At 36.3% G+C, this 18,169-nt stretch overlaps 2 protein-coding genes across 2 annotated transcripts in view; one reads left to right on the top strand and one right to left on the bottom strand.

The window, feature by feature from the left end:
• Positions 1–887: 887 nt before the first annotated feature.
• On the bottom strand, positions 888–2,640 carry LOC125656796 (leucine-rich repeat-containing protein let-4-like). Its single transcript, XM_056143011.1, has 2 exons — positions 2,617–2,640; positions 888–2,251 (listed from the first exon to the last, which is right to left on the bottom strand). Exons 1-2 carry the CDS (start codon positions 2,620–2,622, stop codon positions 914–916), a joined length of 1,344 nt encoding a protein of 447 aa, XP_055998986.1. The 5' UTR covers positions 2,623–2,640; the 3' UTR covers positions 888–913.
• A 1,534-nt stretch (positions 2,641–4,174) lies between these two features.
• Positions 4,175–18,169, top strand: part of LOC125654496 (GRIP1-associated protein 1-like) — a 56,008-nt gene continuing 42,013 nt past the window's right edge. The window contains exons 1-11 of the mRNA XM_056142891.1: positions 4,175–4,681; positions 4,853–4,919; positions 6,853–6,914; positions 7,044–7,070; positions 7,579–7,686; positions 13,034–13,190; positions 13,501–13,566; positions 14,440–14,510; positions 15,804–15,883; positions 16,235–16,282; positions 16,494–16,593. Of these exons, the coding sequence (XP_055998866.1) occupies positions 4,640–4,681; positions 4,853–4,919; positions 6,853–6,914; positions 7,044–7,070; positions 7,579–7,686; positions 13,034–13,190; positions 13,501–13,566; positions 14,440–14,510; positions 15,804–15,883; positions 16,235–16,282; positions 16,494–16,593 (828 nt within the window). The 5' untranslated portion in view covers positions 4,175–4,639. The remainder of the gene's footprint in view (positions 4,682–4,852; positions 4,920–6,852; positions 6,915–7,043; positions 7,071–7,578; positions 7,687–13,033; positions 13,191–13,500; positions 13,567–14,439; positions 14,511–15,803; positions 15,884–16,234; positions 16,283–16,493; positions 16,594–18,169) is intronic.

Raw genomic sequence — 18,169 nt, 5'->3', positions numbered from 1 at the left:
GTACACTCCGTGAATAAGGTACAACTACCGTACACTCCGTGAAGATACATCTACCGTACACTCCGTGAATAAGGTACAACTACCGTACACTCCGTGAATAAGGTACAACTACCGTACACTCTGTGAAGATACATCTACCGTACACTCCGTGAAGATACATCTACCGTACACTCCGTGAAGAAGGTACATCTACCGTACACTCCGTGAAGATACAACTACCGTACACTCCGTGAAGATACATCTACCGTACACTCCGTGAAGGTACATCTACCGTACACTCCGTTATAAGAAGGTACATCTACCGTACACTCCGTGAATTAGGTAAATATACCGTAAACTCCGTGAAGGTACATCTACCGTTTGTTTTTGTAAACCACAGTTGTATTATACCGAGGAACACAGACTAACGATGACCACGTGATGAATAACATGAATCAATGTAGTGGTACCTGACGTGAACATGGTCTTGTATTTATATACATGTTGCATTTCATTGTGTAATGAATATTTTAAGAAAATTCCAAGGAAATAATGATGTTAAGTGACAGCCCACATAGACGGACATTAGAATTCAACATGTATGATGCTGGTGAGTTATACACAATGTCCCGCGAGAGGATTTGTTTTATCTCACCTGGGGGGCATTGTATTATTTATCTTTACGTGTAATACAAATGCACATTTTTATGAACTGCACAGACATTGATATCCATTTGCCTCCCGAAATCCTTAAAATGATTGAAGACATCTTAACATATTTGTAACAAATGAAATAACTCAACACGTGATCTCAACACTGCATTAGAGGACGCTGCGGAATGACGCATTTTTTGGTTGAGCTTCATGTATGCTTGTAGATATTGTAAAAAGAATAACATCTCGTATTGCAAGTATCTCATTCAATTTCATCGAATTACTTATTCGGACATTTTGGTATTTCTTCGTTAACATAGCTCATCAGATCCCTATGCATATTGCTACATCCTCCAACGATTTGAAAATATGTCGGTCTAGTTCTCCAATTCTTCATCCAACCAAGATTTTCACACGTACATTGGATAGAACACCCCGATAAGTTCAGGAGCTGGGGCGACGTTAAGTTCTGAATAGCACGTGGTATACTTTGTAGCTTCGTTTCCTCAAAAACTAAGAAGCTCAGCCTCTCGTTCTTCTGAAAGGCTCCATCAGATATTTCAGTCAGGGGGTTTCCCGATAAGACTAGGGTGTTCAGGTCCGTCATGCCATTGAAATCGTTGTCTCCAATTGATGAAATATTACTATATGTGATTTCCAGTCGTTTAATACTTTTGACTTTTGAAATACAGGATGGAACGCGGGATAATTTGGTGTTATTCATCCGCATCACTTGGAAGTTGGAGCTGAAATCTGACGAGAACAAATTGTCATCTAACGATGAAATAGGTTCATCTGCGACAGTAATGATGTATAAATGACTTGCTTTCAGAAAAATGTTTGGAAGAGTATCTAAGCCGTTGTTTTGGAATGTCACGTCAATTAAACCGGGGAGACGGTTGGACACCATTTTGGATATTGCTTCAGATGACAAGTTATGATTTCCATTTAATTTGATATTCTGAAGAGCTTCCAACTTGGTAATTGAAGAGGGAAGCCTTGTTACGCTTGTGTTGTGTAATCCGAGGACGTTCAAGGACGTCACGCATGGCTGGAATACGTCGTCCGGGAGGCTGGGGAATGTTAAATCCGATATATCGATGGAAGCAAGGTTTGTAAGATATTTCATACTTTTCGGCCATTCCAGCATTTCACTCGATCCAAAGTCTAAAAACATTAAGGACTTGGAAATGTTCAGCACGACGTGTTCATCTAAATCAGACAATGGGTTTCTGGAGACGGAGAGTGACATTATTTTATTAAGTCCTGCAATTGCTTTTGGCAACGATGATAATTTATTTCCAATGATGTCCAAAAAGATCAAAGAATCCTCGCTTCCACTAAAGGCTTGTTCGTCTATCCTTTCTATTTCGTTGTTATCTAAGACCAACATATGCACCTTTATCCCAAGAAACACATTTGCTGGTAAATTATTCAGATGGTTGTCATCTAGGAAAATTGTCCACGAGCCGTTGATTGGGGTAATCCGTGGAACCGATGTTAGATTTAAGCTTCTACAGTACACAGTGGAAGAGCTGGCATCACATCGACATGGGGGCGGGAATGGACAAGCGAGACAATGCCAAGAAAGAAGAGAGAGGACGACGAGCGCAACCTGCTGATAAATCACACGTAGTAGAAGTTAATGTTAGAGAGAGAGAGAGAGAGAGAGAGAGAGAGAGAGAGAGAGAAATCTGACTAAAGTACAGATCTATATTATATATATATATATATATATATATATATATATATATAGGTCTGTACTTTAGTCAGATTGAGAGAGAGAGAGAGAGAGAGAGAGAGAGAGAGAGAGAGAGAGAGAGAGAGAGAGAGAGAGAGAGAGAGAGAAATCTGACTAAAGTACAGATCTATATTATATATATAGGTCTGTACTTTAGTCAGATTGAGAGAGAGAGAGAGAGAGAGAGAGAGAGAGAGAGAGAGAGAGAGAGAGAGAGAGAGAGAGAGAGAAATTTATTTTACCTTCATATTGTACAATGACTGATAGGATTTATATCTACCTAGAAGCTTATCTGTCTTATCGGAGATATGCATCTAGAAGTCCTGGTTTTGGTAGCAGTCAAAAACGAGCATGAAATGACAATGGATTTTTATATTCCTGTTCTTCTCTTCTCTCAACTATAGTCCAGCTGCACATGTCATTACTGGTGATGTTGATATAGTTGAAAATGAGGATCTGAAATCACTTATTTTAAAAGGTCCTAAATTCAGAGAACCTTGGTCTTTCAATTGGCGATATAACGTCATCTCTATTAGGAGTTCTGTCGAAGATTATGCCAGACGATGGGCTAAATATGAAAAAGAAGAACTTGATACCTTGTCAGAATGGATTAAAAGTAGAAGAGAAATATTGTAATTCCGTATTAGACACATCAAAACAAAAGTACGTACCATCTATCCTTCTGTGTTCAGTAATCCAGATTGATTGATTGTATATTATTTAACGTCCCTCTCGAGAATATTTCACTCGTATGGAGACGCCACCATGCATTGCCGCTGAAGGGCTGCAAAAACTTAGACCTATGCTCGGCACTTACGTCTTTGAGCAGGGAGGGACCTTTATCGTGCCACATCTGCTGTGACACAGGGTCTCGGTTTTCGCGGTATCATCTCGATTAAGTCGCCTCTTAAGGGGTACCGAGAACCTAGTAAACGAGATGTGATCAAAGAGTTAGATAGGTTACATGAGGAATATGTTTTGGTTCCAGACACAGGGGCTAAGGCTAAGCCCGTTTTGGACCCGAAGTTTGTGATACAATAAATATATCTATATATCTATGGTATCATAGAGTTCAGGCCCCAAACGGGCTTTGACCCTGTAATTCAAGTTGACAAAGCTTGTAACAATATTGACTTTGTAAGCCATTATTACAACTGTACTCTAAACGAATTTGACATTAATTCCACTTTTGGTAATTGTACTTATACTCCAACTGCCCTTTCAAAAGATTAAATTCTTCATAACCATGCTTCAGATGTAGACACTTTTAATATCCCAATCAATGGGTCGAATGAATAAGAGTTACCATACGTATAATGGATTCCTAAACATCATAAAACCCCTTACAAACAAAGATACATTCAATGCTGGATTCAGTGAATGTTCTACAAAGCCCCTGGAGAAATTTCAAACGTACAGTGTCACACCATTATATGCCATAGATGGTGTAAGTCAAATGTGGATTCTAAAGAATTTTTAGTAAATTTGAAATCGCCAAAAAATTTCTGAAATCAACAACATCAAAAGATATGACTTTTCAACACTTTACACGGTCTTTTTGACATAGCCAGTTGCCTGGAGCTCGACATTCAGATATATCGACGACGTTTTACATGTATGTACATGTATCAACAATTATCATTTTCATTCATATGTCGAGTCGATCCACATATTGCAATCTTTGTTTACAAACAAATAATGAACTCTAAAATGAGCTTCTGTGATAATGTATTTATAACCTTAATTTTTATGTGAAACCTTTTAAACATGTTAGACAGTAGATTTGGATCATTAATTTTTAAAGTGAAAACTAAAATTTTGTGGAAAATCGTGAATCAGTCCTTTTAAAGGAGTTGAAATTGATCACTTTTCGTTATCTTCACCTTTCATTCGAGAAACAGAGAGAAAAATAATTATTTTGAAATCGTGAGTGCTTATAATGAGTTTGATGTTCTCACGCTGTCAGAGAGTGGTGGTCGAGGAAACTTTCTCCGTCTCTTCGTCAAGTAGACATACTGTACAAAAGCATATCAATAAGTGCTACATACTTGTTTGAGGTGGACAGGGGGTATACCTCTGTCTCTTCGGACTCATTAACCTTCCTCTCCTAGTCCATTTATCCCCTCCACCTCCTTCTTTTACTCATCTTCTTTTCTCCAAGTAAATGCCTTGACATCAGTCCTGACTAAGACGAAACATACATAGAACGAGTTAATATACAATTCTCGGAAGTTTTCAATAAAGTCAGAGAATGTAAGAAAAACAATGTCTTCCTCCCTTTCCGAGGATGAGTTTCATCGGATGCAGGTAATTTTTGAATATTTAAAGTTGATTAATTATTTACTAATAAAGAGGAAACGCTTTATTATTCTGGATCAGTGGTTTTATATAAAGCTGTATGTCTTTAATAGGACATAATGCGAAAAGGACGATTTGTCCCGAATTTCCTCCATCTGTCAAAAATATATCTCATTGTAGATTCAACTCCTGGAGTTGAGAACAACTAATTATGAACTTGATGGACAGTGTAAGAAGCAAGAAAGAGGTTTGTCTGCGTTATATTAACTATCTAAATGGAGGGGATTATCTGAATACAGTGTGCAAAACTAAAGATGATGGGGGAAATAGCATGCTTTGTAAAGTAAAGTAATTTTTATTTAAAGTCGGCACTATATACATTCAACAAATCAAACACAAGCTCTGTAGAGCTTTTTAACCAACTATCACATACATGTATATCAAAGACACATAGCATGCATGTATACATGTGTAACAGGAAGGGAGAAAATGCAACGGACCAGACCGGGATTGGAACCCGGGCCCCCTGAATCTCTAGTCAGGTGCTCTACCAACTGAGCTATCTGGCCACCAGCGATTGAACCCGGCTGACCGCTACATTCCTCCCTCCTTAAATGTCTTCACACCTGAAGACATCAACCCAGGATCTTTATCCCCTGGCAGGCATTTTCACCTGTCAGTTCCAGGGGCTGGTCTACGGCACCAAATGTAATAGGAAGGGAGAAAATGCAACGGACCAGACCGGGATTCGAACCCGAGCCCCCTGAATCTCTAGTCAGGTGCTCTACCAACTGAGCTATCTGGCCACCGGCGATCGAACCCGGCTGACTGCTACACATGTACACAGACATATCACAGATTAACAAAAGAATACAAAATAAAAACAAAACATTTCATGCAAGAATATACATATACAGTAAGATTAAGAGGAAGAAATAAAATACTACAAGAAAGAGTAGATGTATATAAAAATCATCATTAAAATTCAATCTAATTTGCAATTTTTATTGCAATTAAATATTGCGAAAAGTGCAAGCTAATTCAAAAAATTTGTGCTAATTCCAATCAGAAGTCAAATAGATAGATTCCGTTATTTACCTAATTAGGGGCCCAATATTAAACATTATATTTAACATATATAATTATTCATAAATGCACAACAAAATTAACTCCAGTACCTGTGATATAATGCATTTAAAACAACAATGTAGTTTTACAGCAAATTCTAGCTTCGAACCGTTTTAACTCTAAGATACAAAGCAGGATCTTTAACAAATTAGTGATATAGAAAGACGCAAGCAGGCGATTAATAGATTTAGTCATTTATTATTATCACCAGTCTATTCAAAAGTTTTTTGGACAACACAGGACATTCGGTCATGTGTAATCAATGAACACACCGGGCCGAACCAAATTTTGTCAGACCGATAAACCTAATGTAAAAAAGTGAAACACGTGAAAATGTAAAACCAAGGAAATTTTATTTATTATACTAACAATACTATACCAGGGATTCCTATCGCATAATTACTTTAGACGGTTCATGCGGTTTTAATCACATTCATTTACGTATTTGGATTTGTGTGGTATTTTTTACTCATAACAAACCTTAAATAACTCCACATCAAAATAGTAAAGCTCAAAACCGGACACTAAGACATCGGACATTCCGGCCCGGTGTAAAAAATGACGCATCGGACCCGAGGCACTGCACATCGGTCAGGTCCGACGGTCCGATGTCTTTCGCATAGACTGATTATCACCAACTGGGTTTATTTTGATTTTGATTTGAAAAAGTTCGATTTCTGAAAGATCCATGCAATAATTTCACTGCACATTGTTGATGATGCAATAAATGTTGTGTTTGATCCGTAGTACACGTATTCAGGTGTGCTCAATTTTATAATCCTTTTTCCATCCCAGAGAACCATGAGATTTTAACCCCTAAATAATTACAGCAGGTTTTAGAACTTTTGCCAGATTCCAACTGTTCATTCGTCATTGAGATCTTATATATTTTTCAAGTCATGAAAATGAATTTTTAAAAAAATGAAGAAATATTTTTACTTTAGAATTCTGTTGGTTTTTTTTATCATGCGTGTACAGTCAATGATTGATGTCCATGTTTCATTTGTATTCCACGTGAAATTAAAGGTAGATTATTTATTTTACAATTGCAGAATTAATTTCACTGAGGGAAAAAGTTGACTCCTTGGACAAGGAGCTACAGAAAGCAAATAAGGTAACATTTAACATCTTTGATGTGATGTATGATTTAATAATAGCAATGCTACAAAAGAAGAAATTCTGCAAACGAATATGTATGTAGACTTGTATTACAGTATTGTGAATTGATTTGTTATTTTTCCAGGCTATCCAGAAAAGCAAGAAAGCAAAAGTAAGTATTTTTTCAACTGAAATATATCATTTACTGGATAAGTTTGATGGATGGTTAAAATTCATCAGCAATAAAAGTATGGATATTATATTCATGTGAGTCATAACTGCATAAAGCAAAATCCACCAAAACCTTTCACTTATTTTTCAAAATGGACCAAATTACCAAGGTTATCAAAGTCAGAAGCAGACTATTTCTGTTCATGTATTTATAAAAGTCTGTCAGTGAAATAGATTATATTGAGTTAGATGAAATAGGTTATAGTGAAGTAGATGAAATAGGTTATGGTAGAGTAGATGAAATAGGTTACAAAGCTGTAGGTGAACCATTAAATAGGTTACAGTGATATAGATGAAAGAAATTACAGTGGTTCAGGAACCTTTACATTGTATTTGCATGCTGACTTGAATTCTTTGCTATATGACTGCAGTAAAGTATTTTCAGTGTACCAGAATGAGTGTGATGTCCTAGAAGTCTTTGTACAATATTTTTCTGATTTTTGTGACAGGAGGTCGAGTTGCTGATACAGGAGAATGACCAGCTACAGAGGAAGTTACACAGTCAGGAGGAAGAGTTCAGGCTCCAGAACCAGACACTCATGCAGGAACTCTCTTCTGTAAGTTATCTAGACTACAGGAACTCTCTTCTGAAAGTTAACTAGACTGCAGGAACTCTCTTCTGTAAGTTAATTAGACAGCAGAAACTCTCCTCTGTAAGTTAATTAGACAACAGGAACTCTCCTCTGTAAGTTAACTAGACTACAGGAACTCTCTTCTGTAAGTTAACTATCCTGCAGGAACTCTCTTTTGTAAGTTAATTAGACAGCAGGAACTATCTTCTGTAAGTTAATTAGACTGCAGGAACTCTCTTCTGTAAGTTAATTAGACTACAGGAACTCTTTTCTGTAAGTTAACTAGACTACAGGAACTCTCTTTTGTAAGTTAATTAGACTGCAGGAACTATCTTCTGTAAGTTAATTAGACTGCAGGAACTCTCTTCTGTAAGTTAATTAGACTACAGGAACTCTTTTGTGTAAGTTAACTGGACTACAGAAACTCTCTTCTGTAAGTTAATTAGACTGCAGGAACTCTTTTCTGTAAGTTAACTAGACTACAGGAACTCTCTTTTGTAAGTTAATTAGACAGCAGGAACTCTCTTCTGTAAGTTAATTAGACAGCAGGAACTCTCTTCTGAAAGTTAACTAGACTGTAGGAACTCTCTTCTGTAAGTTAATTAGACTACAGGAACTCTTTTCTGTAAGTTAATTAGACTACAGGAACTCTCTTCTGTAAGTTAACTATCCTGCAGGAAGTCTCTTCTGTAAGTTAATTAGATTGATGAAACTCTCTTCTGTAAGTTAATTAGACTACAGGAACTCTTTTCTGTAAGTTAACTAGACTACAGGAACTCTCTTCTGTAAGTTAACTAGACTGCAGGAACTCTCTTCTGTAAGATAACTAGACTGCAGGAACTCTCTTCTGTAAGTTAATTAGACTGCAGCAACTCTCTTCTGTAAGTTAATTAGACTGATGGAACTCTCTTCTGTAAGTTAACTATACTACAGGAACTCTCTTTTGTAAGTTAATTAGACAGCAGGAACTCTCTTCTGTATGTTGTCTAGACTACAGGAACTCTCTTTTGTAAGTTAATTAAATAAAAGGAACTCTCTTCTGTAAGTTAACTAGTCTACAAGAACTCTCTTCTGTAAGTTAACTAGACTGCAGGAACTCTCTTCTATAAGTTAACTAGGCTACAGGAACTCTCTTCTGTAAGTTAACTACACAACAGGAACTCTCTTCTGTAAGTTAATTAGACAGCAGGAACTCTCTTCTGTAAGTTAACTAGACTACAGGAACTCTCGTTTGTAAGTTAATTAGACTACAAAAACTCTCTTCTTTAAGTTAAATGGACTACAGAAACTCACTTCTTTAAGTTAACTGGACTACAGAAACTCTCTTCTGTAAGTTAATTAGACAGCAGGAACTCTCTTCTGTAAGTTAACTAGACTACAGGAACTCTCTTCTGAAAGTTAACTGGACTATAGGAACTCTCTTCTGTAAGTTAACTAGACTACAGGAACTCTCTTCTGAAAGTTAACTAGATTGCAGGAACTCTCTTCTGTAAGTTAATTAGACTCCAAGAACTCTCTTCAGTAAGTTATCTAGACTACAAGAACTCTCTTCTGTAAGTTAACTAGACTGCAGGAACTCTCTTCTGTAAGTTAACTATAGGATTATACATTGTAAGACATGCAGGAATTTCATTTAGTGAACAGAGCTATAGGATTACCATTGTTAGACAACTAGAACTCTTTATTTGTTAAGGAATAGTTTCATGATGACATATTATAGTATTGGAGTTTTAGCACTGTAGGTTTATGTGAAGAATCTCTATGACTAATGGATGACCCCTATTGTTGTGTATAGGTCATTGGTCATGAAGTTGCATATAACTAAGAATTAAATTTAATTTTTAAAAATACTCGAGGGTATGAACTGCGACGTTTCACGTCAACATACTCCATGAAGCACGTTGGCTTAGATTCATATTATTCACAACTGCAACATATGAAATTCATATCTTCTTAAGAATTATTCATTGAATAATATCAAACACAGTATATGTAATTAAATTATAAGAAATGAATATAATTTTCACTCATTTTAAACAGTATAATGTAAGTTAGGACAGTTTACACTATTTCATAAACCCCTTTGTGGTTTGTAATGCGGAGACTGTCCCAACTCACATTATACTGACAATGTATAAAATGAGGAAAAATGCTTTTATTCCTTAAATAATTGTTTCTTTTTTCAATAGTAGAAATCGAATGAATAGAAATTTAAGTGACGGATATACATGATTCGATGAATGTTCACTGAATTTGCTTGCTTTGATAAAGAAATGATAAAGAAACAATGGGATGGTTGTATGGAAACAGTTTTATAAAGCAGCCATCACCTAGCTCTACAGTATCTGTTATATTTCTCATTGACCAATCTGTTACCCAGGAAACTCCATTGACATCTCATTTTCTAGAAATTTATTTTCATGCAGGAAACACATTTGAAAATGTGCATTAGCCCTTAGAAGTTTGGTTTTGATACACATATTCATGTGCTATATAAAGCATAAGTAAGCACTTGACTTATAAATCATTAACAAGAAAAGAAAGGAGAGTTCCGAGTATTGTTAGTTTGTTATTGTTGGGATTTTTGTTGAGGAAGTACAGTATACTTCATACACTAAGGTGGAGGACAGCAGTAATTGTATGAGTCTTGGAGAGAGTAATTGTGTGAGTCTCAGAGAGAGTAATTGTGTGAGTCTCACAGAGAGTAATTGTGTGAGTCTCAGAGAGAGTAATTGTGTGAGTCTCAGAGAGAGAGTAATTGTGTGAGTCTCACAGAGAGTAATTGTGTGAGTCTCAGAGAGAGTAATTGTGTGAGTCTTGGAGAGAGTAATTGTGTGAGTCTCAGAGAGAGTAATTGTGTGAGTCTCAGAGAGAGTAATTGTGTGAGTCTCACAGAGAGTAATTGTGTGAGTCTCAGAGAGAGTAATTGTGTGAGTCTTGGAGAGAGTAATTGTGTGAGTCTCAGAGAGAGTAATTGTGTGAGTCTCAGAGAGAGTAATTGTGTGAGTCTCACAGAGAGTAATTGTGTGAGTCTCGGAGAGAGTAATTGTGTGAGTCTCGGAGAAAGTAATTGTGTGAGTCTCGGAGAAATGAACTGTTGACCTAGAACAACAGTAATTGTATGAGTCTCGGAGAGAGTAATTGTGTGAGTCTCAGAGAGAGTAATTGTGTGAGTCTCGGAGAAATGAACTGTTGACCTAGGACAACAGTAATTGTGTGAGTCTCGGAGAAATGAACTGTTGACCTAGGACAACAGTAATTGTGTGAGTCTTGGAGAAATGAACTGTTGACCTAGGACATCAGTAATTGTGTGAGTCTCGGAGAGAGTAATTGTGTGAGTCTCAGAGAGAGTAATTGTGTGAGTCTCAGAGAGAGTAATTGTGTGAGTCTCAGAGAGAGAGTAATTGTGTGAGTCTCAGAGAGAGAGTAATTGTGTGAGTCTCAGAGAGAGAGTAATTGTGTGAGTCTCAGAGAGATGTAATTGTGAGTCTTAGAGAAATGAACTGTTGACCTAGGACATCAGTAATTGTGTGAGTCTCAGAGAAATGTGATTGTGAGTCTTAGAGAAATGAACTGTTGACCTAGGACAACAGTAATTGTGTGAGTGTCGGAGAGAGTAATTGTGTGAGTGTCGGAGAGAGTAATTGTGTGAGTCTCGGAGAGAGTAATTGTGTGAGTCTCAGAGAGAGTAATTGTGTGAGTCTCAGAGAGATGTAATTGTGAGTCTTAGAGAAATGAACTGTTGACCTAGGACAACAGTAATTGTGTGAGTGTCGGAGAGAGTAATTGTGTGAGTCTCAGAGAGAGTAATTGTGTGAGTCTCGGAGAGAGTAATTGTGTGAGTCTCAGAGAGAGTAATTGTGTGAGTCTCAGAGAGAGAGAGTAATTGTGTGAGTCTCAGAGAGAGAGTAATTGTGTGAGTCTCAGAGAGATGTAATTGTGTGAGTCTCAGAGAGAGTAATTGTGTGAGTGTCGGAGAGAGTAATTGTGTGAGTCTCAGAGAGAGTAATTGTGTGAGTCTCGGAGAGAGTAATTGTGTGAGTCTCAGAGAGAGAGTAATTGTGTGAGTCTCAGAGAGATGTAATTGTGAGTCTTAGAGAAATGAACTGTTGACCTAGGACATCAGTAATTGTGTGAGTGTCGGAGAGATGCAATTGTGAGTCTTAGAGAAATGAACTGTTGACCTAGGACATCAGTAATTGTGTGAGTGTCGGAGAAATGAACTGTTGACCTAGGACATCAGTAATTGTGTGAGTGTCGGAGAGATGAACTGTTGACCTACGTGAAGTGTAAGGCCTTAGTTCGGTACGGAGTGGCTCACATCATTACTTATGCCCTTAAATCCAGTCAACATTTGTTTTTGTTCTACGTGTATGTAAAATAAACATTGAGAGACCTGAGATCTTGTGTAGTATATTCTGTTGTGCCAATCGAGGTTTCTTGGAATTCAGTTAAATTATTTTGTTGTGTTCAATTTTTTTTTTTTTTTATTTCTAAGTAAGCTCTTGATATCCTTACTACTACGGCCCTGTTATTAAAAGTATTCCGGCCACTCACCATCAAGTAGATCATAAATATCTATACAGTTTTTACAAACCTTTTCATCTTCAGATTGATTCCTTGCAATAGTAAACATGTTTCTGCGTCTGTTTTAATGAAATTAAAGCAATATAAAGTTGTGTAATGACATCTGCTTGGTAGGCAAGTCAAATATCAAAATGTTGTGTGAAATTCAAAGTAATGTATTGCCAATAGTTAATCCTTAAACAAATGATAATGACCGGTCAATGCTTTTTGCAGGGGAGTGGGGGGGGGGGGGGGGGGGGGGGGGCAGCTATTTGATAGTTTTGTTTACAGAATATATATAGAGTAAACTTTACTGAGTAATAAAGTGTTTTAATTAGATACTAGACTTAAGTATATCTTACTAGTGAAGACTATGATAGGTCAATAACTTAGAAATGGAGGAATTAATTTTCAAAATTATATAAGAGTGCTAAAACTCGTTGACCAAAGGTATTTGCTGGTTACATGTAAATATATATAGACTCACCAAGTGTTTGCTGAAAATATGAAACCATAAAAATTTTAAGTTTGTGACAAACTCGACCACTTCAATGAATGAATCAGGAAGTTGTTTAGTATTTCTATAATAGCTACTGACATTCACAGTTCACGTTAAGCACTGAGACTGAATGTAAAACTTCTATCCTTTATGTCCAAAATAAAAACGATTTGCTTATTTTTGTTGTTTTTTACAATTACAGGTTTGTGGGGTGGGGGTGGGGGTCATTGAGGGGTATTCAGAGAATTGTCTTTTGTGTTTTAACAGGTTATAGCAGCCAATGAGAATTATGAGAAAGAAGTCGCAGCTTTTAAAGAGAACAGACCAGCAGAGGATTCTGGGAAACAGAATGACCTGGCGGAGCTCGAGAGTCAGATCAGGAGGCTGCAGGCTGAAAATGCTGCCCTGCAAAAGAAATGTACAGGTAAGTTTGCCCTGCAGAAGAAATGCACTGGTACATTTGTAGATTTGCCCTGCAGAAGAATTGCACTGGCAGGTTTGCCCTACATAAGAAATGTAGGTTTGCCCTTCAAAAGAAATGCACTTGTAGGTTTGTCCTGGTAAATGATCTATTGACAGGTAAAAAGATACAGTGTTTGACTAAAAAGTCTGATTTTTTAAAATAATTGTACCTGTCCTTATACTGCAATGTATACAGCATGTGAGACAAAGTTTTAGATTTTATGAATATTGAAAATCGTGTTTGATATTACGTATGTGACTCTGGTTGACAGGATCAGAGAATGGAGGAGAAGGTGATGAGGAGCGGGGGACAGCTGAAAATACTACAGACGTTAGTGGTATGTAGGATGTTGTCATTAAGATATAATGAAGGAAAAAGATTATCTAATGGTAAAGGTAGATACAAACAGATTCCAACCTGGAGACCGACACCTTGAGGTTAAAATTTGTGGCGGATTCTCACGGGTGGATATCACGCGGTATTCAATAGGGTCTGTATCCAAAGTGTAAAGTAAAGAATTAAAACAGATCACCAACACATAGTGAGATTGTAGGATGAAATACGGTGGACCGGTTTCGACCAGGTGGCGGCCGTCATCAGAACCAGTTTACACCGATTTGATTTACTAAAGTAAAAAATGCGGACGTTGCTATAAACACATAAAAAGAAATGCGGAGTGTTTGCTTGACAACGTAAATCCAAGTATATACAATGTACAAATCATGATCGTTTTATAATAGAACTATAGCAGTTTATGGAATTTACTGACTTTTTAATTAAAAACTTATATAATATTGTCCATCTATGCACTGTATTTACTAAATACTTAAGAAACATTACAAAATAATCATGCTTTATACATTTCATACTTGGATTTACATTGTCAAGCAAACATTCCGCATTTTTTAAATTTGTTTATAGCCACCTTTTTTTTTTTTACTTTTTTAATTCTTTAATGGTAAAGGTGTTCACATACAACATCTCCCGTGGTATTGTGTATTGTTTAATGGTAAAGAAAATTAATTCATGAATTAATACAGATACAGAGGCATTATGTTAAAAGATTTTGTCATATTTCAAAAAAATTAACACGCAAAAAAAAATTATAGATGTGTAGAATTTTTTTTAACATACAACTCTTTTCTGATGTCAAGTGTTGGTGACTTAATAAGCAGATAAAAACTTAAGACAAATTATTGACTTTTTATAGAATTAAGTTTGAGTCTTGCCACGGAGAAGGAGGAGAAGAAATTGTTACAAGAGAAACTGTCTGCCTTAGAGGTAAGATTTATACACCAGACGACTGTAAATACTGATATTGATAGGAGTCTGTTCTCTAGAGGTAAGATTTATACACCAGACGACTGTAAATACAGAATACTGACATTGATAGGAGTCTGTTCTCTAGAGGTAAGATTTACACACCAGACTGTAACTACAGAATACTGACATTGATAGGAGTCTGTTCTCTAGAGGTAAGATTTACACACCAGACAACTGTAAATACTGAATACTGACATTGATAGGAGTCTGTTCTCTAGAGGTAAGATTTACACACCAGACAACTGTAAATACTGACATTGATAGGAGTCTGTTCTGTAGAGGTAAGATTTATACACCAGACAACTGTAAATACTGAATACTGACATTGATAGGAGTCTGTTCTCTAGAGGTAAGATTTATACACCAGACAACTGTAAATACTGAATACTGACATTGATAGGAGTCTGTTCTCTAGAGGTAAGATTTACACACCAGACAACTATAAATACTGACATTGATAGGAGTCTGTTCTCTAGAGGTAAGATTTACACACCAGACAACTGTAAATACTGAATACTGACATTGATAGGAGTCTGTTCTCTAGAGGTAAGATTTATACACCAGACAACTGTAAATACTGACATTGATAGGAGTCTGTTCTCTAGAGGTAAGATTTACACACCAGACAACTGTAAATACTGACATTGATAGGAGTCTGTTCTCTAGAGGTAAGATTTATACACCAGACGACTGTAAATACTAAATACTGACATTGATAGGAGTCTGTTCTCTAGAGGTAAGATTTATACACCAGACGACTGTAAATACTGAATACTGACATTGATAGGAGTCTGTTCTCTAGAGGTAAGATTTACACACCAGACAACTGTAAATACTGACATTGATAGGAGTCTGTTCTCTAGAGGTAAGATTTATACACCAGACAACTGTATATACTGAATACTGACATTGATAGGAGTCTGTTCTCTAGAGGTAAGATTTATACACCAGACAACTGTAAATACTGAATACTGACATTGATAGGAGTCTGTTCTCTAGAGGTAAGATTTACACACCAGACAACTGTAAATACTGAATACTGACATTGATAGGAGTCTGTTCTCTAGAGGTAAGATTTATACACCAGACAACTGTAAATACTGAATACTGACATTGATAGGAGTCTGTTCTGTAGAGGTAAGATTTATACACCAGACGACTGTATATACTGAATACTGACATTGATAGGAGTCTGTTCTCGAGAACAACAGTGAAAATGCCAGTCTTAATGCGTAATTTATTCTAATGTAGAAAACTTCAAAAGAGAAAATCCAAAACCTTCAGGAGGAAGTGGAGAAGAATGCGGACAAACTGAGGAGGAAACAAGAGAGGTAACTCTGTCGTTTATGTATTACTAACCGTTAGTGTGAGGGATATAACACTGACACCCCCATCCCTGCAGAAAGAATTTTATAAAAAAAATGTGTTCGTGGGTAAGCAAAATTTTGCTGGTTCGTGGGGACGTAATTTCGTGGGTAGGTGTTACGATGTCACTAGGAGAGATAACTCTACTTGGTTCTATAACATATTCGAGGACACGTAAATTTGTGGGTAAGAGTGACCCATGCAATCCACGAACATCAATCCCCCTCGAACAATGATGATTCCGCAGTAGACTTGGTTTCTGTTTCAGTTTTAACGGATCTTTAATGCTGTAGTAATAATTCATGTTTCACTTTCAGTTACTTACAGTTGCACGCAGAAAAAGAAAGTGTCTTTACAGAGTTAAGGTATCCAGTTTTTAGTAGGTTAAACTGATTGAAGACAGGACTTGTAAATTAGATGTAAAAAAGAGTATTGATTATAATTGTAAATGTATAAATATGCCTTATGAAGAAAGAAATCACATTGCTTATATATTTGTGACCTTTTTTCGGATATTGATGAAAATATTTATGATGAACAGATTATATATATTGTGATTTCAATTGCATTTTGTAGCAAGAAGTCAGATGATCTCCAGGCCGCAAGAGAGAGAGACCAAAAATATTACACGGACCAGATCAACAAGTTACAGCAGGAGTTAGAGAAAAGTAAAAAGGTATGTCGTAATGAATTACTCGGACCGGATCAACAGGAGTTAGAGAAAAGTAAAAAGGTACGTCGTAATGAATTACTCGGACCGGATCAACAGGAGTTAAAGAAAAGTAAAAAGGTATGTCGTAATGAATTACTCGGACCGGATCAACAGGAGTTAGAGAAAAGTAAAAAGGTACGTCGTAATGAATTACTCGGACTGGATCAACAGGAGTTAGAGAAAAGTAAAAAGATATGTCGTAATGAATTACATAGATTAAAGGAGTTAGAGAAAAGTAAAAAGGTATGTCACAATGAATTACACGAACCATATCATCAGGAGTTAGAGAAAAGTAAAAAGGTACGTCGTAATGAATTACTCGGACCGGATCAACAGGAGTTAGAGAAAAGTAAAAAGATATGTCGTAATGAATTACTCGAACCATATCATCAGGAGTTAGAGAAAAGTAAAAAGGTATGTCGTAATGAATTACATAGATTAAAGGAGTTAGAGAAAAGTAAAAAGGTATGTCGTAATGAATTACATAGATTAAAGGAGTTAGAGAAAAGTAAAAAGGTATATCATAATGAATTACTCAGACCGGATCAACAGGAGTTAGAGAAAAGTAAAAAGGTATGTCGTAATGAATTATATAGGCTAGACCAACAGGAGTTAGAGAAAAGTAAAAAGGTATGTCGTAATGAATATTACATAAACTAGATTAACAGGTTACAATAGGAGTAAAAAGTATGTCGTATTGGATATTACATAGACTAGATTAAAAATAAAGTGATCTGTCATATGAAGTGCCACATGGATAGCATAACAAGAGGTCCATGGGCCACATCACTCACCCGAGTCACCTTGGCCAGCTGTTGCGACTTTTAAAAGACTTTTTTCATCAATCTTTATACCCTTGACAAATTTTTACCCCATATTTATGGCCCCAAAGGATCACAACATAATTAAAAATTAATTCACATAACACAGAGATGCATCAACACTCAATGTGACTAACATGACCTTGCTGTTCAGGATAAAGCAAAGGTCACAAGGTCATACATCATGGTACAATATGAAAGACCATGCCTTATGAAATCTAATAAATATGAAAGCTCTATCTTTAATAGTTCAGTAGATATTTTTTAAGAATAGGTCAGATTTTTGTTAAAAGTAAGTCAAACTTCCAGGTCAATGTCACAAGATCAAATACCAAAGTATATCAGGGTGTTGCTATAAAGAATTTATGTACAAAAAAATAAAAGCTTTAATTTAGATAGTTCAGGAGATATTGATTAGGTCAGGAGTTTTAAGAAAGTATGTTAAAGTCACAAGAGCAAATATGATTGTATCACAAGGTTTTGTCATAAAGAATCTACACACAAGATATGAAAGGCCTACCTTGAATTGTTCTGAAAATATTTAACAGTAGGTCATATTTCAAGGCCAGAAGGTCAAGGTCATTTTATGAAATAAAAGGATTGGCCATAACAAATCTATATACAAGTTATGAAAGATCTACCTTAAATAGTTCAGGAGATGTTGAATGGGTCAGGAATTAAAAAAGTAAGTCCAACTCCAAGGTCAACGTCACAAGGTC

The sequence above is a fragment of the Ostrea edulis genome, chromosome 7 (genome assembly GCF_947568905.1).
Source record: "Ostrea edulis chromosome 7, xbOstEdul1.1, whole genome shotgun sequence".
NCBI lineage: Eukaryota > Metazoa > Mollusca > Bivalvia > Ostreida > Ostreidae > Ostrea > Ostrea edulis.
This window is presented reverse-complemented; position numbering and strand designations above follow the sequence as displayed.